Below are 24927 nucleotides of genomic sequence, written 5' to 3'. Positions count from 1 at the left end.
CTAACATTTCTGACGAGATAGCTTCTCATATTGATATAAAGTGAGAACATTTCTTCAAACGGTCTACAATCACCCAGATGGTATCATGGTTTATAGCTGTACGTGGTAGCTTAGTTATGAAATCCATGGTGACGTGTACCCATTTCCATTGTGGTACCTCTAATGGTTCTATCCTTAAATACGGTTTCTGGTTTTCTGCCTTAATTTGCAAACAAGTCAAACACATACTGACATATTCTACTAACTCCTTCATACTCGACCACCAAAAATCTTTTTTCAAGTCTTGATACATCTTGGTGGATCCCGGAATCGAGTTTCTGGGCTTATGAGCTTCATTCAGGATTTCATCTGATAAGCATTATCTTCCAAATCTCGGTTTAACCCGAAAATTCATTCTCTTTTCATCTTGTTTTCTACACTTATAACTTCCATTGCGCCTCGCGGATCTCGCTCATGACATTCGAAGTGCTATCTACTTTATACAACTTAATTGTCGCAACAACCTCTTCACCTTTATGACTTAGTGTGTCAGTGACCACATTAGTCTCACCAGGGTAATACTTGATTTCATAAACAAAATCCTTAATCAACCCCATCCATTTTATCAGCCTCATATTCAGTCCTTTTTTCTTGAAGAAATACTTCTAACTCTTATGGTCTGTATAAATGGTACACTTGAAAACTTTGCATATAGTTTCTCTTTCTTCAACGTCTCCAACACTTCTCTCAAGTGTTCAGCATGGTCGGACTTATTCCTTGAATAAATCAAACTATTGCCAATAAGGCAATTATATATTTGTCCTGCATCAGACGGCATACCCTATCCATAATAATCATATATTTTGCTGGAGCATTCTTCAATCCAAACGATATCATGAGAAACTCTTGGTGTCCATATCGTAGTCTTAGGGATGTATGCCTTCTTCACTTTCAGCTGATGATAGCCTACTATGAGGTCCATTCGCGAGAACCAACTAGCACCTTGCAATTGATCTGCAAGTCATCAATCCGTAGCATCAGATACCAATTCTTCACCGTATGCTTGTTCAACTCGTGGTAATCTATACACATTCTTATAGTTCCATCTTTCATCTTCATGAATATCACCGGTACACCCCGCAGAGAAACACACGGAATTAAAACACCTTTGTCTTGCAGTTGAGACATTGACTCTTTCATCTTGGATGGCGCCAGACGGTAAGGTGCTTTCGCGGCAGGTTGTGCTCTTGGTATTACTTCTATCTAGAATTCTACTCCTCGTGCTGGTGGTTACCCTGGAAGGTCATCTGGGTAAAATTCTAGATAGTCACACACTATAGAAACATCTCTCACTTCTTTCGTCTCAGCCGTAGCTTTGACATCTAACACTGGTAGGCATTACACCATCGCTTTAACAAACTTTCGGTTTTTATCATCGAAATGACGTTAGGCCCTAAACTTTCCTTAACAACATAAACCGTCATTGTACCACCATCCAAAGACTTCAACCTTATCAACTTACTCTTACATGCTATATGAGCCTCAAACTCAAACAACAAATCCATTCCCAATGACATCGAACTCTCTTAAGGTCAAACAATAAGAGTAACAAGGAACTAACATCCCACTAGTTCTACCTTACAATTCTTAATAATTCTCATACTTTCACGAAAGTATCGCGCTAGTGGTCCGTTATATAAAGGCTCAAGTACACAACTACATTCTTCTTAGCGTCTTCCTTTCATATTCGCTGCACTAAGTAGCCTCATCCTTTCATGCATGTTCAATTAGGATACCTTAACCATCTCAGATTTCTCATCGTTCGATTCGTTATTCATGATCCCAGCAAGTTCCCTTATGGAGTTAACTACTACAGGCATACTACATCTCTTGACTCTTTCTAGTTGGCGTATCTCTACTTCTTTCATGTTGCTTCCACTTGGATTTCCCAATTAGGGATTCCTTTGATGCTTTAGCGAACATTGCTGCAATTGTAGTGCTAAACATTTGAGCAAATCCCTTAGTGTATATGACTACAAGATCCAAGTGTAGTCCTTTTTCATTACTTCCTGAAAGTCGGAGTCCTACTACTTTCGTATATCGATTCGTCGCACCTTCTTTAAAAAGGGTGTCTGGTTGGAACGTGTCTTACACATCATCAGTTCAGCCTCCCCATGCTCGTCCCTTCGTAACAGACATCTATCTTAAATATAAGGAAACAAAAACTTTATCACTCTAGGAATTATTTAGCGCATGATTTGTAAGGTAAGTAGTTAATGACAGTGGACAAGTGTAATTAACTCTTTACATTACTCCTCAGATCCTACATACTACCCTTTATCACTTGTGCTAGTTTCTACTACTCACACAATCATGCAAATATACATATAACTCACATTCTTATCCCTAGAAATTAAGCTAGCATACACACATTCTTTCTTTAACAATTAAGCTAACATTAATACATTCTTCTCTAGAAATTAAGCTAGCATTGATACATGCGTATACATATATTTCTAAATCTCCACATGAACTTAATCATGTGCCTTACCGTTCTCGAGCTTGCTTGAGCGACACATGGATTTCTTGAATTGGCATCTTCTTTCCTTTCTTACTTAAGTTTCATTATCTGTTTGAGTCTAAGCATGTAGGATGTTTATTTCTCTCGAACTTATGCTCTGATACCAAATTGTAAGGCCCCGATTCCGGTGCCCTACTTCGGTGTTGGATTTACTCATAAACACAGTTCTAAATATCAAAGTGAATTAAAAATTTTTGTGGAATATAAAAATTCAACCATATATTACATAATCATTCAAACTCTTGTCTTTAGACATAATAATAAAAGTCATATTAAAACATCATAACATTCTTCGAAAGACGCAAGCCTCTTCAGCCCAATGCCATGTGTCTTCACTCAAGCAACTGCCTCATCCTACTTGTCTGCGTGCATACTAAAATTCAGCTCCGCTGAGTGAGTTCTAGTTTAACAAGTCGTATATTAATCTCACACGTTTACAATACATGCTCGTATCCTGAGATACGATTGTTACCCTTGACATGTACTTATTTTCTAACTTCTTACAGTAATTATTACACAAATATTATAAGGGTCTGCCGTCCTAATTCTTGCACATATATTATAAGGCTCAGCCGCTAAAATTCTTGCACAAATATTATAAGGGTCTGTTGCCCTAATTCTAGCACATATAAAATAAGTGTCTGCCGCTATAATTTCTGCACTGATATCATAGAGTCGGCCACCCTACTCTTTCCTATGTATTTGAAGGGCCTGCCACCTTGACTCTTGCATACAAGTAATCATATTAAACACACATGACAAATTCTTACAAACATTCATACATTCTCGCAATAGTTATTCTCAGACATCATGCACACACATATATATACTTCTAGTCTTATAAGTATGCGAACAACCCTGAAAACATACGAAGGGAAGGGGCTAGAACTCACCTGTTTCCTTCCTCTTTCGGGATCGATGGTAACACCTCTCTTCAACTAAGCACGACTAACTGTGTAACAAGGCACATAAGTTTAACTACTACTCTTGTGCTCTTACGTATCTATTCTAGCCTCGATCTTTCTTTCTAGGTTTTTATCATTTTTAAGCATTACCTTTATTTATCAATTAATTACTGATTCTTGTCTTACATGTCGCATAAGTTCACACATATCGCATACGTACTTATACGCCATATATCCTACTTTTATTGAAAATGTCATTTATGCTCGTATTTGTCATCCATCGTATAAGTACATACACGCCAGATACATATGCGCCTGTATATGCCTCACATATCTGCCGTATAAGTTAAACCTACATATACGCTGTATAAGTTAAGCGTGACATATGTGTCGTATAAGTTAGGATTACTAAGTTGAGCTTCAAATGTCCGCCGCATAAGTTTTGCACATATCCGCCGTATATGTCATATACACCGTACAAGTGTTATTCACTACTCGCTTATCCGTTGGGCACATATCCGCCGGATATGTACAGGTCAGTTCCTCTTTCACACGTTTATAGGGTTTTTCAGCGATTCGGCACCATAAGCCACCGTTAACCCCAACGGTTGGCCGGATTTTGATTGTTTATGCTCCAGGTAGGTTCGGGTGGTCCAAATCCAAGCTAAGATGACCATTATGCTCGTGTTTGATTGATTAAAGACTCGATTAAATATACATCTAGATTTAAATGGATCATTCGGCATCTCGGGGCTGCGGTGTCGGTATCTATAATGTTGGGTCAGCTGAGATAAATGATTTCTATCAAGTTTCATGCAAAACCGATTTCGTATACCCGTCCTTTTCACGAACCGAACACTACTCGTTTTATCCGAAACAAACCAGCTAACCCATTTACTAGCAAGTTCATTAATTTATCAATAATCGTGACCCGTTCTATCATCCTACAAATTTTCATCCAAAACCATTCACGAAGAGTAAACTTTTTTAACAAAAATGTACATTTGAGGTTTATGTTCGAAATCACTCGAATAAACCAAAACCATATGAAACGAACTCGGAATTAAGTGATTTAAGAGGCCACGAAACCAACACGCCACGATCTACAAACCTAAACAATTGTCGGAATCTTCTATTTTAGCTGTTATGGTTTTGTTAATAAAAACTGGAATTCCCTACCGCTGATCGAAGATATGATATGTGGGAATCTTCATTTTTATGGCATAAACACCCAGTAAAAATTTGAGACAGATCCGACGGTTAGATCTCCGGGAATCATTAGATCTTCATGGGTTGTTCTTCAAAACGTGGAAGAAAAATCGAAGACTGAAGATGATTATGATTGGATGGTAGAAATAGATTAAAAAAATTACCATTGGTTATAAATGATACAAAGAGTCTGTTTTTACCCGGGTCATGATTTGGTAAATAGGTATCTTGATAATATAACTAAGATATTATTTTATTGGAATATATCTAAAACAATAAAACCTAAATAGCATATCTATGCTATTTTGATTGATGTTAATTTTACATATTGGCAAAAGGTAATTAAAATTTTTACACCTAATGTTTAAATATGGTAAACACAATTTATATGATTAAATTTTAAAAAAGAAAACATAAAATAATAAAACTAAAATTTGGGAAATACACTAAATAATAGAAACAACTAAGGTTAAAACCAATCATTAAGTCTTAAAATACAAAGAAATTAAAAAACCATCATTATAAAAAAGAAATGTATCCGAAGAAAAAAATACATCATTTCAACAAAAAAAACCACCAAAATTAAGTCTTAAAATAAAAATGACACCAAACATACTCAGTTGTCTTTATTATTAAAGTTTGAAAGAAATTGATGTGTAGTGAAACACACTTACTTTCCTTATGATTTTATTATGGTTTTTATTTTTATTTGTTTATTTTATGAAAGTATTGGGGGCTAAGTGCAATAATTTACAAAGTTTAAATGTTATTTGATAGTTTATGAAAGATGGTGAAAAAAGAGTCAATTTGGAAGATTCTAGAGGACTTGTTGGTCAAGTTTTGAAGATATAACTCAAGGCCCAACCCAAGCCCACAAGTTAGAGGACTTAATTAATATTATATGAAGATAATTAAAAGAGTTACCAGCCAATAATTCCATCATAATCCCGAAATCAAGAACCAAAAAAACCCTAAAACCCTAAGGGTTCCGATCGGACTACAGCCGGCAAAGGAAAAAAAGAAAAAAAACAGAGAAGAAAACCGGCGGCTGAGGCTGTTGGCGGCTGGAAAAGGAAGAGGAACATCGGGGCAGCAGCTAGGGGCTTTAAACAAGCATAAATCTCAGCCATACTTCATAGTAAAACATTCATAAACTTTACTTTTTGTTCAAGAACCCTAACTTTGTTGATTTGATCTTTTGTTTTGAATTGTTTTGCAATTGATTGATAGTTTGACTTGTTATTGATATTGTTTGGATCTTGAATGAGTTTGTTCATGTTTATGATGATGTTTGTGATGTTTTTGTCAAGTATATGTGGCTGTCCAAAATCAATGAGTAGCTAAACTTGTTTGTTCTACCTAGGATAGATGATTGTTGAATAGTTTTGACTTGTTTAATGGATTGTTAATGTTCAAGACTTAAATTATTGATGTAAAGTTTAACTAAACCATAAATTAGATTGTGTGTGATGGCTGTGTTTTATTTGTTATTACTTATAATCCTCTTGCATTAGTTAATTGAATTGGTTTTGATTAATTGATTGCTTGTTAGACTCTTAACTTGGTGTTTCGGGTTTATTTGCGGGGTGTACAACCGTAGGGATAAGTGGGTAATTTAATCATCTAAATTCAGTTAAAATACACCTTCTTTGAGACCGAGAGGTGATAAGAAGTAATATTGTCTCGTTGCTTTTACTTGTTAGAATTAAGACCGCGCGAGAGCGGGTTTTTGTCTTGTCAAGTTTGAGTGTTTATGTGCAATTAGTTGGTTTAATTTGGGTTAAGTTAAATTGTTCCTCTATCCTTGGTGACATAGTATTTTTCTCCATTAGGATAGTGTGTCGATGAGACCGAGAGGAGAGTCGTCATTTGAACACGTTAATAATTGTTTTTCTGGTTTATTCTTTAAAATCAATTAAAATAAGTTAGAGATTGTTAGAGAGACTGAGAGGTAATTTGACTTTCTTAAACAAGTTTTAGTTGTTTCATCTTTTATAACCGGTGTCGTGAATATTTTCAATCCATTGTCTTGTTATTTCTATCAACATGAGTCATTCCTAGGTAGACGTCTTTATTCATTGAATTTAAACCAAAGTTTTCAAAGTTTTGTTAAAAGTTTTCATTCAGTTAAGTTAAGTAGTTAAAGAAATTCTAAAATAAATCAATTAAATATTTTGGTGAGTCTTGGTTAGAGTTTAGTAATTATATACGTTTTCACGCGTCTTCGAGTTCGATATCCGGACTTTCCTCATCTATGCTATACGCGACCGGTACACTTGCCGTTTGTGTGAACTAGGATAGATTGTTTGGTTTTTTTTAAAGCTCAGTTGCGACTTGTGTTTTATTTATATACATATTTTCGCACATCAAGTTTTTGGCGCCGTTGCCGGGGACACGGTTTGAGGCATATTAAGAACGGCTCGAGTTAAGACTTGCCTTGTTTACTACTTGTCTTTCTTATTTGTTTTATTTGTTAGTTTAAAATAGTTTAGCTAGTTAATATTTCTTTTATTCATTTTAATAGTTGTATGCGACGTACTCGATCTCTAGGACCACCAGAAGTTGAAAGATTTCCCGAACCAGAGAGAGAGCTTCTTGAGAGACGTCGTACAAAACCGTCTTCCAGCTCATCTACATCCGTCGGTAATACGTTTTCTTCTCCTACTTTTTCTGAACCCGTCATTAGGGATAGGATTATGGGCGACGCAAATCCACTACCGAGGAGGATAGTTGCAGACCGGGCCCGTCCGGTCGATGCTGGCGCGAGATCCAGCATTGCTCCACCAGCTATAGGAGTTCAAACGACTTGGCAGATTCCATCTAACGTTCTGAACACGATTGCTCATTCTGCTCAATTTCACGGGTTGCTCCACGAGAACCCGCATTCTCATCTCACTCGTATTACACGTATCTGCGACACGTTTCATCTTGCCGGCGTATCCGAAGACGCCATAAAACTCCGAATCTTTCCGTTCTCACTCGTTGATCATGCGAGTCTGTGGCTTGAGTCCCTCACACAGGGATCCATTGCTACTTGGGCTGCCATGTAGACCCAATTTCTTGAAAAATACAATCCTCCGGCTAAGGCCACTCGCTTGCGTAATCAGATTCATTCTTTCCAGATGGAGGACACCGAGAGCTTCTACGAGGCGTGGGAAAGGTTCAAAAATCTACTTGCTTTATGTCCAAACCACGGCCTACCAGACTGGGCGGTTGTCGAGAAGTTCTACAACGGAGTGACGTACGCAACTCAGAGTATGCTCGACACAGCTGCAGGAGGTAACCTACTAACAACGAAGGATACGGATGAGTGCATTGCCTTGTTTAACGGTTTAGAAATGAGTGGATACCAGCGACCACCAGTTAAAAGTACCAAAACCGTTGATTCCCTATCACGTGGAATGCATTCGGTCGACAACAACACCGCACTTGCGGCACAAGTTGAAGCGTTAGCAAAGATCGTAAAGGACTTACAGGTGAAAAGTAAGTTATGCGAGATCTGTAGAGGGGGACACGACACCGTTCAATGCCCCGTAGGTTTCCAGGAGGAGGCAGTCGACTTCGTTAATAATCCAAACCGATATCAACATTCTTTCAATTCTTATAATTCGGGGTGGAGAGGTAACAAAAATTCCAACTGGAGGAACGGAAATCAGTCTGGCTTCCAGCAACGTCAGAGCCTATTCCAGGATCCCGGTGAGGGACCGAGTAGTGGGGTGAAGAAGCCCACGTTAGAGGAGATGATGGCACATCAGACACAGATGCTGTAGCAACTCATGACTCGAGAGGACTCCCGTCACAAAGAAACTCAAGAGAAATTCCGCGAGCACGAGTCATTCATGAGAAATCAAGGAGCGTCAATTCAAAATCTTGAGCGTCATATGGGAGAGATAGCAAGTCGTCTAAATGAAAGGTCGCCGGGTACACTTCCAAGTAACACTGAACAAAGAAGGCTGTGACGACAAGGAGCGGTGCGGGGGCACGTAGCGAGCCCGTGATTCAAGAGGCGACGAGAGGAGTCGTTAACGAGCCTGCGGTAGATGTAGAGGAGCAGGTAGACGAGGAGATTCAGTTGGAGTCTCCACCGGCCAGGGTGCATCAAAGGCACAGCCCAGGAAGTACAGCACAGGCCGAGAACCAGCCACTACCCAGCACACCACCGAGAGTCTACAAACCTATACTCCCATTTCCCGGGAGAGTCCATAGGGATAGAGACGAGGAGCAGAACTCCAAATTTCTTGATCTTCTGAAGCAACTTCATCTTAATATTCCTTTCCTTGAGGCACTTACGCAAATGCCCAAATACGCAAAGTTTCTCAAGGACATTCTTTCAAACAAAGAGAAGTTAGCCGAAGTCTCTTCCATTCCTCTGAGTGCTGGTTGCTCTGCAGTCTTGCAGAGAAAGTTACCAGAAAAGATGTCCGATCCTGGGAGTTTCACAATTCCCTGCATCTTGAGTGATAATACGGTCGTCCATGCGCTGGCAGATCTTGGTGCCAGTATTAATCTCATGCCGTATTCCGTGTATCGCAAGTTGGGTCTAGGCGAACCGAGGCCCACCCGTATGAGTATCCAGCTTGCTGATCGTTCTGTGAAATACCCCCGAGGGGTGGTCGAGAACATGCTTGTTCGTGTCGACAAGTTCATCTTCCCGGTGGAGTTTGTCATCCTGGACATGAACGATGACGATGGTGTCCCACTCATCTTGGGCCGGCCATTCCTTGCCACTGCACAGGCATTGATCGATGTCTGCGAGGGTAAATTAATCTTAAGAGTTGGGGATGAGAACGTCACCTTTGACGTTCGACAGTCACTGAAACACCCCAAGTCTGCTGATGACTCCTTATACTTCATTGATACCATCATGAAACATGTCGGGGAGTTTTTCAGCGAAATTTGTGGAGGATCTGCCCCCGACACCCAGATTCTCGATAGGGAGATTCCGGAGATTGAAATGGTTGCCGTAACCAATCAGTCCTTAAATGACGACACCGAGTCGCATACCCCTGAATCTGGCGTGTCTGCTGAGATTGTACGAGACGATCCGATGGACCGACCTTCGGTCGAGAGTCCTCCTCTTTCCTTAGAGCTTAAGGATTTACCTTCCCACCTTGAGTATGCTTTTTTAGATGAAGAGAGGAAGCTTCCGGTTATCATTGCATCTGCGTTGACCGAGGTCGAGAAGGAGAAGTTGTTGAGGGTGCTACGAGAGCACAAGGAGGCTATTGCTTGGAAGATTATCGACATCAAGGGTATCAACCCTTCGTTCTGCACTCATAAAATCCTCATGAAGGAAAATTTCAAAACTGTCGTCCAGCCGCAACGGCGGCTTAATCCGAAAATGCAAGAGGTCGTAAAGAAGGAGATCATTAAACTCCTTGATGCGGGGATCATTTTCCCCATTTCTGATAGTGCTTGGGTGAGTCCAGTCCAAGTGGTTCCTAAAAAGGGTGGCATGACTGTCGTCACCAACGAGAGGAACGAGCTTATTCCCAAGAGGATTGTGACGGGATGGAGAGTCTGCATCGACTATCGCCGACTGAATGATGCCACCAGGAAAGACAACTTTCCTCTCCCATTCATTGATAAGATGTTAGAGCGTTTAGCAGGTCAGCAGTACTACTGCTTCCTAGATGGTTTCTCCGGGTACTTCCAGGTTCCGATAGCTCCCGACGACCAGGAGAAAACCACTTTCACCTGCCCTTACGGAACGTTTGCTTACAAACGTATGCCGTTCGGACTTTGTAACGCTCCGGCCACATTCCAGAGATGTATGGTGGCCATTTTCCATGATATGATCGAGGACTCCATGGAGGTGTTCATGGACGATTTTTCCGTATTTGGGAGTTCCTTCGATCATTGTTTATCAAATCTCGAGAGGATGATGTCCCGCTGCGTTGACACCAACCTAGTCCTTAACTGGGAAAAATGTCATTTCATGGTTCGCGAGGGCATTGTTCTAGGTCATCGAATCTCAAGTGCGGGGATAGAGGTTGACCGGGCAAAGGTCGAGACCATTTCTAATCTTCCCCCGCCTACTTCTGTGAGATCAATTCGTAGCTTTCTAGGTCATGCCGGGTTCTACCGCCGGTTCATCAAAGATTTTTCTAAAATCGCGAGACCCATGACCAAACTTTTGGAGAAGGATGCTCCATTTATTTTTTCTGAGCAGTGTATCGAGGCGTTTGATCTTCTAAAAGACAAACTAGTTAACGCCCCGATCATGGTTGCTCCCGACTGGTCGTTACCATTCGAGTTGATGTGTGACGCGAGCGACTTCGCAGTCGGAGCGGTTCTTGGACAACGGAAGGATAAACACTTCCATCCGATCTACTATGCAAGCCGGACCTTAAATGGCGCACAAGAAAGCTACACCACCACCGAAAAAGAGCTTTTAGCGGTGGTGTTCGCTTTCGACAAATTTAGGTCCTATCTAGTTTTGTCCAAAACGATTGTTTATACGGATCATGCCGTTATTAGATATCTTTTCAGCAAGCAGGATGCTAAGCCTCGTCTTATCCGATGGATCCTGTTGCTTCAAGAGTTCGATATAGAGATCCGTGATAAAAAGGGGGCCGAGAATGTGGCGGCTGATCATCTTTCACGACTAGAGGGAGTTGATTCAGGAGATTCAGGAGTTAGGATTGACGATCGTTTTCCGACGGAGAGTCTGATGTTCTTTACTGCACAAGAGGAAGGTTTTCCATGGTTTGCTGATTTCGCGAATTATCTTGCTGACGGATACCTCCCAAAGATGCCTTACCAGCAAAAGAAGAAATTCTTTGCTGACATTAAATTTTACCTTTCGGACGATCCATATCTCTTCCGCATTGGTGCTGATCAGCTTATTAGAAGATGTGTGGATGTCAAGGAAGGATGGCAAATTTTGAGCCATTGTCATGTGGGACCGACTGGAGGTCACCACGGTGTGAGTTCTACGGCAAAGAAAGTCTTTGATTCTGGTTTTTACTGGCCGTCTATCTTTAAGGATGCTCACTTGTTCGTTAAGAGTTGCGATCGTTGCCAGCGTGTCGGCAACATTTCTTCGCGAAATGAAATGCCCCAGAATGCTATTCAAGTTTGTAAGGTTTTTGATATATGGGGTATTGATTTCATGGGACCGTTTCCATCTTCCCGTGGAAACAAATACATACTCGTGGCCGTCGATTACGTGTCTAAGTGGGTTGAGGCCAAAGCTCTACCCACCAATGATGCCCGAGTGGTAGTCCGTTTTCTAAAAAGTCTATTTGCTCGTTTTGGAGTCCCGAAAGCCTTGATCAGTGATCGAGGTACTCACTTTTGCAACTCGCAGATGGATAAGGCGTTGAAGCGTTATGGGGTCACCCATCGGCTTGCGACCGCCTACCACCCACAGACTAGTGGGCAAGTGGAAGTGAGTAATCGGGGAATCAAATCGTCGGGATTGGTCCGACAAATTAGATGACGCTCTGTGGGCCTTCCGTACAGCCTACAAGACTCCGACTGGTTCCACACCATTTCGGATGATTTATGGGAAGGCCTGTCATCTTCCTGTTGAATTGGAACACCGCGCTTCATGGGCCCTTCAAAGGGTTAATCTTGATTTACCCGCCGCAGAGGGTAATCGTTTCCATCAATTACATGAATTAGAGGAGCTCCGGAATCACGCATATGCACAATCATTTCGGTATAAGGAGCATACGAAGGAACTGCATGACAGGAAATTGAAGGGTAATAAGCAGTTCAAGTGTGGGGATAAGGTTTTATTGTATAACTCACGATTGAGGTTATTCCCGGGAAAGTTGAAATCCCGATGGTCGGGACCGTTCACGGTCACTGAGGTTTTCCCGTATGGCACGATTGAGATACAAGATCGAAACGGGAAGTTTAAGGTGAACGGCCATAGATTGAAGCACTACATTGGAGAGCCGATAATTGATCAGACAGTCGAGGTGTTCTACCTTGACTCATTCACCGAGGAATAGTCGTGATGGATGCATCACTCGGGAGACAGCTCGAGTTGTAGAATTTGTATTATGATTCTCTTTATTATCTGTTTTTATTTGTTTTATTTTTATTTATATTTATAAAAACATAAAAATACAAAAAAATAAATATTTAATAAAAATCAAAAAAATTAAAAAATTCAAAAACACAAAAATATGTTTATTTCTTATGTTTTTGTTTTCTGTTTCGTACGCCGCTACATGCGAGCGAGTTTGAGTTTTTATAGGTATTATTATGCGCATGGTAGCTCTGATGGCGTTTTGGAACTGGTGCACCCGAGGTTGCGGCCGCGAATGAAATGCTATACGGTCGTTCGTTCGAGTCATACACAGCTGATGAAGAATCTGCATCTAAACCAGGGGAGTAACCCGTTCTCTATTTTAATTTATGTTCTTTAAAGTTTTAATTTTATGCTTTACGTTTTATTTTTATTTTTATTTTATTTCTTTTCCTTGTTCTCATCGAGGACGATTTCGTTCTAAGTGTGGGGATGGGAATTTATTTTACTTAGTTGTAGGAAAAATTTTAAAAAAAAAATAATAAATAAATAAAAAGTTTTCACTCGTTTTTCGTTTTCGTACGTTGTTTTTATTAAAAAAAAGAAAGAAAAAATAATAAAAAAAAATGTCCCTTGTTTTTAGTTTCTTTTGCGTTAAAGTCGGAGATGATGATTTTATTCGAAAATCGGTTTTTCAAACTACTAATAATATGAGATAAATAAAAGAAAACGCACTTAACTTGGGATGTGTCGGTAGGCTCAGCCTTGAAAATGAAAGGGCAAATTTGATAAAACGGTTAAACGGAAGTCTTTTGTGGGTAAAGCGTTTTGCCCGTGGAAAATAAACAATGAAAGGTCGGGCCATACTCAAGCCTCAAATTTTGGTATGAAAAATTGGAAATATCTTGAGTTTAAAAAAAAATCTGAATACGTTATCATATGATGCTTGGGTAGGTTTAACGTTAAAGTATGCCGTGTAGCATGTGATATAAATCTTAAAATGCTAGTTTAGTGTTTTATACCTCATCGGCGTATGGTTTTATAACCTTAAATCCAGTATTGATGGGATGCTTCGGGTCCGGAGACCATGGGTCTGTATGCAATCTATTTAGCTGGGTATTCACAATTCCTAAGTGGGGTTGTGGATATTTAAAATAAAGCCAAAGAGCAAACCCTTATAAGTCTATAAACATGATCACAAAAGTACGAAAGTACAAATACACTACAGACTTGATCATCCACGCTGTTAGTCATGTGGGGTCCCCTTGCTCGCATCTCATTACCATTAAGAAACGGACCACAAGGGACACGCTACATGTAAGCCCTACAGATAAAATTTTGCATACTCACCTATGGTTATGGATTTGGGGTATTGCTTGATAACGGGGGTATGTCATGTTGTGGGGAGCACTAGCTATAAATAATTGAACCTTAATCATATCTAATGGCTGCTTGGTAGACTTTGATGCTTAAGCTTAGGTGGATAAACAATACCCTTGATCGTCTTAACTATTCATAAATATTGAGCAACAAAGTTTTAATTCTGCTAATTTTGAGGTTTAAGTCAAGTTGGGGTGGTCTGGTCCGGTAAAAGCAGAAAATAAGCGGGTCTTAATTGTGTAAACCACTAAGTAATATTATTGTCGGATCTTATTTGTCCTGGTAAAGATTAAGGCATGGGTTTAGGTGGACAACAATATCGATGATCGCGGTTTTTGCGTTTTTCTGAGCTTTAAAATATAACCTATATGTTTGATTTAACTTTGATTTTCCGATTCTGATCCAACTGCATTAGACTTTTTCAGGGACGAAAAAGACTTAAGTGTGGGGATGTTTGATGTGTAGTGAAACACACGTACTTTCCTTATGATTTTATTATGGTTTTTATGTTTATTTGTTTATTTTATGAATGTATTGGGGGCTAAGTGCAATAATTTACAAAGTTTAAATGTTATTTGATAGTTTATGAAAGATGGTGAAAAAAGAGTCAATTTGGAAGATTCTAAAGGACTTGTTGGTCAAGTTTTGAAGATATAACTCAAGGCCCAACCCAAGCCCACAAGTTAGAGGCCTTAATTAATATTATATGAAGATAATTAAAAGAGTTACCAGCCAATAATTCCATCATAATCCCGAAATCAAGAACCAAAAAAACCCTAAAACCCTAAGGGTTCCGATCGGACTGCAACCGGCAAAGGAAAAAAAGAAAAAAAAAAGAGAAGAAAACCGGCGGCTGAGGCTGTTGGCGGCTGGAAAAGGAATAGGAACATCGGGGCCGCAGCTAGGGGCTTTAAACAAGCATAAATCTCAGCCATACTTCATAGTAAAACATTCATAAACTTTACCTTTTGTTCAAGAACCCTAACTTTGTTGATTCGATCTTTTGTTTTGAATTGTTTTGCAATTGATTGATAGTTTGACTTGTTATTGATATTGTTTGGATCTTGAATGAGTTTGTTCATGTTTGTGATGTTTTTGTCAAGTATACGTGGCTGTCTAAAATCAATGAGTAGCTAAACTTGTTTGTTCTACCTAGGATAGATGATTGTTGAATAGTTTTGACTTGTTTAATGGATTGTTAATGTTCAAGACTTAAATTATAAATTTTAAAATATAATTTACTATAAAACGATTACAATAAAGTGGCAGGCAAACGGGCAACAAGCTGCGCCGCAACCCCCTTTTGAACAGCAAAGCCAATCCTGCTAAAAACGAAGCTTTGGGACCTAGAAGCTGAAGAGGTTCCGTGTACGACGCGCTGAACCCTACTCAAAAATTTCACAGCCTCTGGAGCCAGAAAACCAAATGTATCAAAGGCAAATGGTAGAAAGACATGTTGATTATCTAAACAAGCTTTCTCGTGTTTAACAGCTTTGCCCGATTCAGCCTTCAACGCAGCCTGACCCACAACAAACCCACGGTCCCTGAGCCCAACAAGAGGAGACACTCCTGTAAGATCCACACAGGCGTGTTTCCCCCCTGCCCACCCGAACACAAGAATATCAGCTGGTCGTAAAGTAGACCTCCCTTCAATAGGATCCGTGAGAAAGTTAACAGGGGCCTCCTTTTTAGCAGAAATCCCTGCCCGTTTAAGAACATCACACAGAACATCCCTAACCAGATCATGTCTGTATTTAAAGCCAGGCAATTCTTTGCAATGCACCGCATGGTCACCAAAAGAATCCAAACAGACCTTACGACAAATTGGGCAAGGTTCATCCGTCGGGAACATAGGGATCATTAACCGGTACTTAAGGATAGCCCGATACTCCAAACCCGACATACGTTGGCCTAATCCTTCAATGGGGATGGCCGTTAGAAAATCCTGAGCCCGAGGAGCCCGAAGGCATTCAAACACCGCCTTTTGGCGAGGGGATAGATCAAACTTCACTTCTAAACTCTTGACGATTCCACTAAATAAGGCACTCGCCACAACATGTTGGGCTTTAGGGGGGGCGGTGTCCTTATTAGAGAACCCGCTAAGATCAAAATCTGGAAGTGAAGTACGTAAACGATCCATCGCACACCCATAATCAGAGTCCAACCCATAAATATCACAACCCCGAAGAATATGGTCTTGCAAACACCACGACTGTGCTCTCGAAGCCACAAAAGCATATGTAGATACATCCTCGGCCGAACAGAGACCCAACCCCCCATAACGGATCGGAAGTGATGCCAACCTCCATTGGAGATCCCCAAAGAACGGACCTCCACAAACCACGATGTCCTCAATCGCCCTCCGAAGACCATTGTCAAATATAGAAACAGCTTCCCCCACATACATAGGTTGGCATGTTCTCAAACCGAACAAAAGCTTGGCGACTCCCATACATGAGCGAAGCAAAAGAAGCTCGCATTGAGGATCCCGAAGTCTTGGGAGACAGCTCATCAGTTCCACAGCGCTAGATGCCCTTTTCATAGCCAAACTGCTGATAAACCCCGCATCCTGGCTTACAGCACCACCAAGGAGTTTCACGCCAAGCACCGGCCTTCCAATCCCGCAAGGGAACAACCCCTCCTGTGCCTTCACCCCATTGCATGTTGGCCAAAATAACTCTGTTTTCTTAACGTTTAATTCAAGACCCAAACGAGGCCCCTCAGACATGATAATATCTAATGCTTTGGCTACCTCTCTAGTATCCCCGATAATCGTGCCATCATCCAAGTACCAAGCATGAAAGAGAAGCTTGCACCGATCTCTGATTTGGTGAACAAGTGGGTGCAAAGCTAAGGCAAAAAGGAGAGGCCCAAGAGGGTCCCCCTGTTGAACCCCAGTGGTGGATTTAATGAAAGTATCACCCACATATAACCTAGCCGACTGCCCATATAAAAAATCCACCCAAAGAGAAATGGAAGGACATCGACTCCGAACCTCATGTAGAAGGGTCGTCCTATCAACTAAGTTGAAGGCATTGGAGAAATCAACAGTAAGCATAGCCAATGACCCATCCGAATGAAACTGATTTAGAAACCTGTTCGCGCTATGAAGCACGGCCTCTGCCCCACTGGGGACTCCCACCCCAAATTGAAAGTCACCGAGGTATTTAACCATCTCCTTCCCGACACCCCTCATAGCCACCTTAGAGACCAACCGCCTCCAAATGACCCCAACGGCAATAGGTCTAATCCCATTGTCCGGTTTAAGCAACGGCGTAAGTGGGGCAGACGCAACAAACTCTGCCAACACCTTAGGACACCTTCCCCCCAAAAATAAATTAACCACCACAGAGATAGCCTTGAGCAAACCATCCGCAATCGGAGACCCCTCTCCGCACAACGCATCTAAAATGTGTTGGGCTCGCAAACCGTCCCGCCCACACGAAGTCCCTTTAGGGAAAGACTTAATGCACCCAAGCACACTATCAACGTCCACGACAAGGGGAGACTCAGAAAGCAAGGAAGCAGGCATAATCGGAGGTGCCATGATGGGATGCTTAGACAACAAAGCGTTCAAAGTATCCTTACCGAAAGGTGCAACCCCTGAAGAGCATAATACCTTGACCGCAGCAGTGAAATGCCCGTCCGCAACTTTTCGCAAACATTGTTTAACATTGGCGCCCGACCCGGCGTTGTCAGACTCGGGTACAAACGCATCACCAACCGGGGCATCTCCTAGGGGTTGGTTAAAAAGCGATATAAGGAGCTCAAAGAAACCGTCACGGTCACCCCAAGCGGATAGCGACCGTTGAATAATTCGGCATTGCTCAGACTTTCTATTGCCAGACCTGCGTTGCTGACGATTAGAAGGTCTGAAAACTCGTAAGGTGCAACGTGGTAACAACAACAGTTTCACCCACGCCTCAACAGACTCTGGCATAGCCGCCACCTTACCCAGAGCACCCACTAAGGCTTGGGAAAAAGCCATATGACAACTATAAGGAATGTTTTTAACATTCGTAATATGAAGAGTGAAGACACGCTCAAGGAGAGCTACATCCACCTCCACCCTTCCCACCGCGACAACTTCCCTCCCAACATGTGGCTTCGCAATCCCCACTATATATTCCTCCACATCTCCCGTGACACACTTGTACCAGACCGACCCGTCATCATGATGGCACCCCCGACGGAGAGCATGTGACTCCATACACGCTCCACACATCCACCTACGCGAGACCTTTAAAGCCTCACCAACCGAAATAAACAAATCCAAATTTGTCGAGATCGCCTCCCGTAAGGTCTCTTTCTTGTCATCCGATGACAAATGAAGCCGCTTAATATGTGCGGCCAATCGAACCCCCTTGGACCCCGGTAATCCATCCGGGCAACAGTGGAAGCCTCTAAACGGACACGGCCAAACAACCTCCTCAATAGCCCCGGTCATAAATTAGACCGGGGCTATTGAGGAGGTTGTTTGGCCGTGTCCGTTTAGAGGCTTCCACTGTTGCCCGGATGGATTACCGGGGTCCAAGGGGGTTCGATTGGCCGCACATATTAAGCGGCTTCATTTGTCATCGGATGACAAGAAAGAGACCTTACGGGAGGCGATCTCGACAAATTTGGATTTGTTTAACTAAACCATAAATTAGATTGTGTGTGATGGCTGTTTTTTATTTGTTATTACTTATAATCCTCTTGCATTAGTTAATTGAATTGGTTTTGATTAATTGATTGCTTGTTAGACTCTTAACTTGGTGTTTTGGGTTTATTTGCGGGGTGTACAACCGTAGGGATAAGTGGGTAATATAATCATCTAAAATCAGTTAAAATACACCTTTTTTGAGACCGAGAGGTGATAAGAAGTAATATTGTCTCGTTGCTTTTACTTGTTAGAATTAAGACCGCGCGAGAGCGGGTTTTTGTCTTGTCAAGTTTGAGTGTTTATGTGCAATTAGTTGGTTTAATTTGGGTTAAGTTAAATTGTTCCTCTATCCTTCGTGACATAGTATTTGTCTTCATTAGGATAGTGTGTCGATGAGACCGAGAGGAGTGTCGTCATTTTAACACGTTAATAATTGTTTTTCTGGTTTATTCTTTAAAATCAATTAAAATAAGTTAGAGATTGTTAGAGAGACTGAGAGGTAATTTGACTTTCTTAAACAAGTTTTAGTTGTGTCATCTTTTATAACCGGTGTCGTGAATATTTTCAATTCATTGTCTTGTTTTTTCTATCAACATGAGTCATTCCTAGGTAGACGTCTTTATTCATTGAATTTAAACCAAAGTTTTCAAAGTTTTGTTAAAAGTTTTCATTCAGTTTAGTTAAGTAGTTAAAAGAAATTCTAAAATAAATCAATTAAATATTTTGGTGAGTCTTGGTTAGAGTTTAGTAATTATAAACGTTTTCACGTGTCTTCGAGTTCGATATCCGGACTTTCCTCATCTGTGCTATACGCGACCGGTACACTTGCCGTTTGTGTGAACTAGGATAGATTGTTTGGTTTTTTTAAAGCTTAGTTGCGACTTGTGTTTTATTTATATATATATTTTCGCACATCAGAAATATCGAAATCACTTCTCAACCTTAGGAGTAAGAAGTTTAACACCATCCTTGCTTGTTCCAACAACGCTAACCAACGCAGGATCATCTGGGAGATCACTTGTCTTGGAATTAGTAGAAGAAAATCCAAATTGACCATCACCATAAAAAACATCCACAAGTTTACGCTTTAGTTTGTCATCGGATTCACTACTTGACAACTTGATCTCACTCACTTTCTCATCAACCAAACGATCAGAAATTGGAGTTTAGTTATCCCCATTTTCAGAAATCTGTAATAAACAAAAAAGTTGAAAAACATTTATAAAAAATAAAACAAAAAAATAAAATAATGTGAAATATATAGTAGTGTAACAAACCTTTAAAGAAGTAGAGCTTGTAGATTGATAGCCAGGTAAAGAATTTCCAAATGTTAGAGATCCGTTCCGAAGGCTATAAATATAATACAAAAAATTAGAATATAGGCCTATGATGTATTTGTTAGAAATTAAATACAGATGAATATACCACAATAAACGCAGGAAGTAGTCTTTTCTCAATCTCACAAATAATATTTTGATCATCTGTTAGCTTTGATAAACCGTATACCTCAACATTATTCCTAAAATTGAAATCGGCAATCTCAACTTTAAAAGCAGACTTCTTTTACAACAAACAATTCAACTCAATGGGAAATACAGTATCAGTAGCATATCCAACCTATAATATTCTTTAGAAAAATATGTGTTACATAAATAGTTTTTCATATAAATAACATACTAAGAAGTTGAATATAACTAAATAATAACATAACCTGATCTTTAATAGCAAGCTAAAAGATACAGTTTTGTTGATAATAAGTTTGGCATCACGCTCAAAAAGTGTTAACGAAACAACACCACTTCCATCTTGAACTCTTAGCTTAATCTTATACCTAAAGTAATTTTTTTAATCAACAACATGTCAACTTAAAAATATTTATTTATACATTATACCTAGGAGTAGGTGTAACACCCAGAGTGTTATATCTCTGATTCTTGCATTCATAACGTCATCGCCTTCCACGACAGTCACGCTCAACTTACGATTACAATTATTGCAACCGAGATAGTGCCATTCAGATTCAGGACAAAGAGCCTTTATGGTGCCAAGTACTATAATACTCTTTGGCTGAAATAAATGAGTTAAACAACTTAACATATACTTCTGATAGATGTTACAAATTATAAATTCATGGAAATATTAATAATTACCTGCAATATTGTGCAAATTTCCCAGATGTTGTAAAATGATGTAGCCTTCAGAAACTCTTCATCAAGAGTGGACATCAATTTTACAGGAATAGGCCTACGAACATCACCATCAACGTTGAAGTCCAAAAACTCAAACAAACTGCAAAACAAATTTAAACGTATAAAAATTCATAAATGTAAGGAAAATAATTATTCAAGAAACAACTAGGACATCTAATAATAATATTACGGTGTCTTATAATATTCAATCTCAAAAATATCATCATTCATGAACACACGAGTAACGTCAGAATCGTAGGAATTAAACACATATGGTTTCTCTAAAAAAATAAACACAAGGAAGTCATTATGATATTAAGAAAATAAAGTCTTATGAAAAAAGGAATTAAATATACAAAATATTAATGAAACCTTTATGATATTTAATTCTACCAAATTGCATGAGGATAATCATATGTGATTCATCAAAATTCCCAACAACATATTTAAATAACTGTGATGCGTATTCCACCCAAATTGTGATGTAGACACAGTCACCGCTATAAAATTAACTATTATTAGAACTAAATTTTTATAGTGTTCAAATATTAAGAATGAATATAACATACGATCGTATAAATTTATGAAAAACATGTACCTCAAGTTAGAAACCTCCATAGTTAATCTTGCATTTTTTTGACATCTCTCATATTGGAATTGTTATCTTTAAAAACATGAACAACATGTCCAATTATATTTAGAAAAATTCCGATTAAAGAATCAGAAAATTATAAAAGATTCATAAATTATAAAAACAGTAATGTATTTAAATAATACCTATAGTAGATTTCAACGGGATTTCTTTATCAATCACGTACTTGAATGAGTAAAACTTAAAATCGAAAGTAGGACAATCAAACTGGTCACAAGGATTCACGTGGGTACTGGAATTCAGCACTTACTTATTCGGGCAGTCGAAAACCTTGTAATTAGACAAATTAGATCCAAGGCTAGGGTTTACTATAGTTAATGTAGCATTTTCGTTTAAATAATGTTTGAAACGGAATATATCTTGTTTAAAAACTGTTGATTGCATTCGGTTATCCTGAAATTTAAAAAATAATAAACCAGTGTCAAAACTTAATGGAGATAATAAAATAAACAAAATATACTGTTATGCAATAATTATAAACATAAATGGTACAAAAATGATTACCGATTCGTCCATAAAACTATTTCAATCAAGAAATCCTCATTAACATTATTGTTATCCTTGACACTCCAAACCTTCAACACTTTTACTTTAATGGTCGATGGAGTAGATCTAAGTACGTCAATCTCGTCTAACATAGTAAACTTCTGGACCTCCATTGACCTTACGAAACAAACACACAACTACATAAGTTATATTAAATGTACAAGTTGGTATATTGTACAAAAAATAATAAAAGTAAAGTCAAAATTAACTCGAAAAAAAAACCAATGGAGGTTGGGATATTAACAAAGTAGCAATTATTTAGTATAAATTAGTTACTTATTTATGTAAAGATAATATAAATAAAAATGATTTGGAATACTTGTAAATTATAATATAGAATATGGTTGAAGGTGTAAATTTTTAAATATTACTTATTTATAAAATTTTATGGTTGTGTATAACGATTATCTATTTTTGTAAATTTTGAAAGTGTAGAAATAAGATATAAATGAATTTGTAAAATATAATACAAATAGAAATGATAAATAAATTTGTAAATTAAAACATATTATAATATAAATAGAAATAATATCGTTCTTTAGTAAAAAGTAAGTATTATTATGTAAATTTTTGATATTACATAATAAAATCAATAAAACATATTATAATATAAATAGAAATCATTTTATTTAATTTTAAAATCATATCGCTTTTTAATATACGTTTTTTCTTTAATTTTAGTCAACTTATTATTATGTAAATTTTTTATAAATATTTTTAAATTAATTTGTACCAAAAATAACTATATGCATAATAGTTTTCAAATTATTTTAGACAACATACACCAAAAATATATGGATACTTATTTTTCAAATTAACTTTAATATTCAAACCACTTAATTTAATTCGTCTAAGTATTTACTTATTTCCTTATTTCCTTATTTACTTTAATATTAACTTATTAACTTTAATATTTGAACTAACAATATACAATTTTAAATTTTGACAATTAATTTATTGTTAATATATAAACAATTACCTTATTTACTTTAATATTAACTTTAATATTTTCAAAAATCAATTTAGTCAACATATACCAAAAATATATAGATACTTATTTTTCAAATTAACTTTAATATTCAAATGACTTACCTTAATTCGTCTAATTATTTACTGTTTCATTATTTACTTATTTACTTTAATAATAAATTATTAACTTTAATATTTGAACTAACAATATACCATTTTAAACTTTGATAATTAACTTATTGTTAATATAAAAATAATTACCTTATTTACTTTAATATTAACTTTAATATTTTCGAAAATCCAATTAACTTATTCACTTTGACTATAAAGTAATTATTTTCAAATAATTCAAATTAACTTTGAAATCAGTTTATTTATAAATTAAGGAAAGTCAAAGTATATCAAGTGTGTTAAAACTTACCTTAATTCGTATAAATATTTACTTATTTCCTTATTTACTTATCTATCGATTATGTAGTACAATTTAATAACGTATTTATGTAAACTATAATATAAATAGAAATGATAAATAAATTTGTAAATTATTATATTGTAATATTGTAATATAAATAGAAATTATATAGTTTTTTAATTTATTAAAACACGGTAATAAATTTTTTTTTTAATTTTAGTCAACTTATTATTATGTAAAATATGGATAATTATTTTCAAATTAACTTGTACCAAAAATATACAAAATTAACTTGTTTTCTTGATGGTCAAAAAACATTCAGATTATGTTTAATATTAACTTTAATATTTTTGAATACCAAATTAACTTATTCACTTTGACTATCAAGTAATTATTTTTAAATAATTTAAATTAACTTTAAAATCGGTTTGTTTATAAATTAAGGAAAGTCAAAGTATATAAAATGTGTTGATGCGATAATTAAACTATATAAATTACAATATTCATGTTAATTAGGTTAATTAAACAAATAAGGAAAGTCAAACAAAATAAATTGTATTAATGAGATAATTCATGTCTAATAGATTAACACACGCCGGAAAAAAAATATTGATCAACTTATCTCGGATCTCCGATATACAATAATATTTTCTTTTATCTAAATAAATTGAAAATGAATATACATGAATATTCAAAAATGAAATATACATCAATATTTTAAAATTAAAATAAATACATATTATAAACTCATGATCAATCCGTGAAACTAAATTATATGAGTTGCACAATTACCTGAAATAAAAAAATGAATATTCATATTGATATTATGGATTATTTTAATTATAACTATTTTAAAGGTGTTACCGGAAAAAGGAAATTTAAAGGTGTTACCGTAAAAAAGATTGTATAAGCCGTGACACTCACCTGAAATTATAAAGGAGAATATTAATATTGATATTATGCAACCATTATTATAGGTAAAACACATATCCGGAAATACTTACCGGAAAAACGTAACAATGCAATATAAGATTTTGATTAACAAACTAAAATGAAATCTTCAGCAAATCAATCGGGTAAATAACCTGAAATAATGTAAAGCAACCAATGTTATGGGTATAACACATAGCCGGAAAAACTTAACGGAAAATCTTACCGGTAAAACTTAATACGTCCATATAACACCTTCATCGCCGCTTATGATTTACAACCTAAACTGATTTTAATAAAATCAGTTAACAATAAGAATAAAGTCAAAAAGGTTACAGGAAACAATAACCGGAAAAAACTATAATGTTGCCGGAAATACATAGATCAACAATCAAAAGTTTATTATAAAATATAAACTTACCGGAAAATTAATACAAATCTACATCCATATTAGCCGGAATATAAAAAGACAAAAAACGTTGATTAGGGTAAAAAATTAAGAAATATTATGGTTTAAATATAGGTTAGTGGATGACTTGGCATGAT

At 37.5% G+C, this 24927-nt stretch overlaps 1 protein-coding gene across 1 annotated transcript; it reads right to left on the bottom strand.

Annotated features, from left to right (window-relative positions):
* Positions 1–19865: 19865 nt before the first annotated feature.
* Positions 19866–21490, bottom strand: LOC143623080 (uncharacterized). Its single transcript, XM_077094066.1, has 9 exons — positions 21471–21490; positions 21245–21372; positions 21063–21153; positions 20834–20972; positions 20569–20750; positions 20424–20514; positions 20109–20243; positions 19961–20033; positions 19866–19873 (listed from the first exon to the last, which is right to left on the bottom strand). The coding sequence occupies exons 1-9, from the start codon at positions 21488–21490 to the stop codon at positions 19866–19868; spliced, it is 867 nt and encodes a 288-aa protein (XP_076950181.1).
* Between the last annotated feature and the right edge of the window lie 3437 nt (positions 21491–24927).

Source organism: Bidens hawaiensis, unplaced genomic scaffold (assembly GCF_021521415.1).
Source record: "Bidens hawaiensis isolate Kalapana, Puna unplaced genomic scaffold, B.hawaiensis_p1.1 tig00003288_1, whole genome shotgun sequence".
NCBI lineage: Eukaryota > Viridiplantae > Streptophyta > Magnoliopsida > Asterales > Asteraceae > Bidens > Bidens hawaiensis.
The sequence above is the reverse complement of the archived record's forward strand: the minus strand, read 5'-3'. Positions and strand labels throughout refer to the sequence as shown.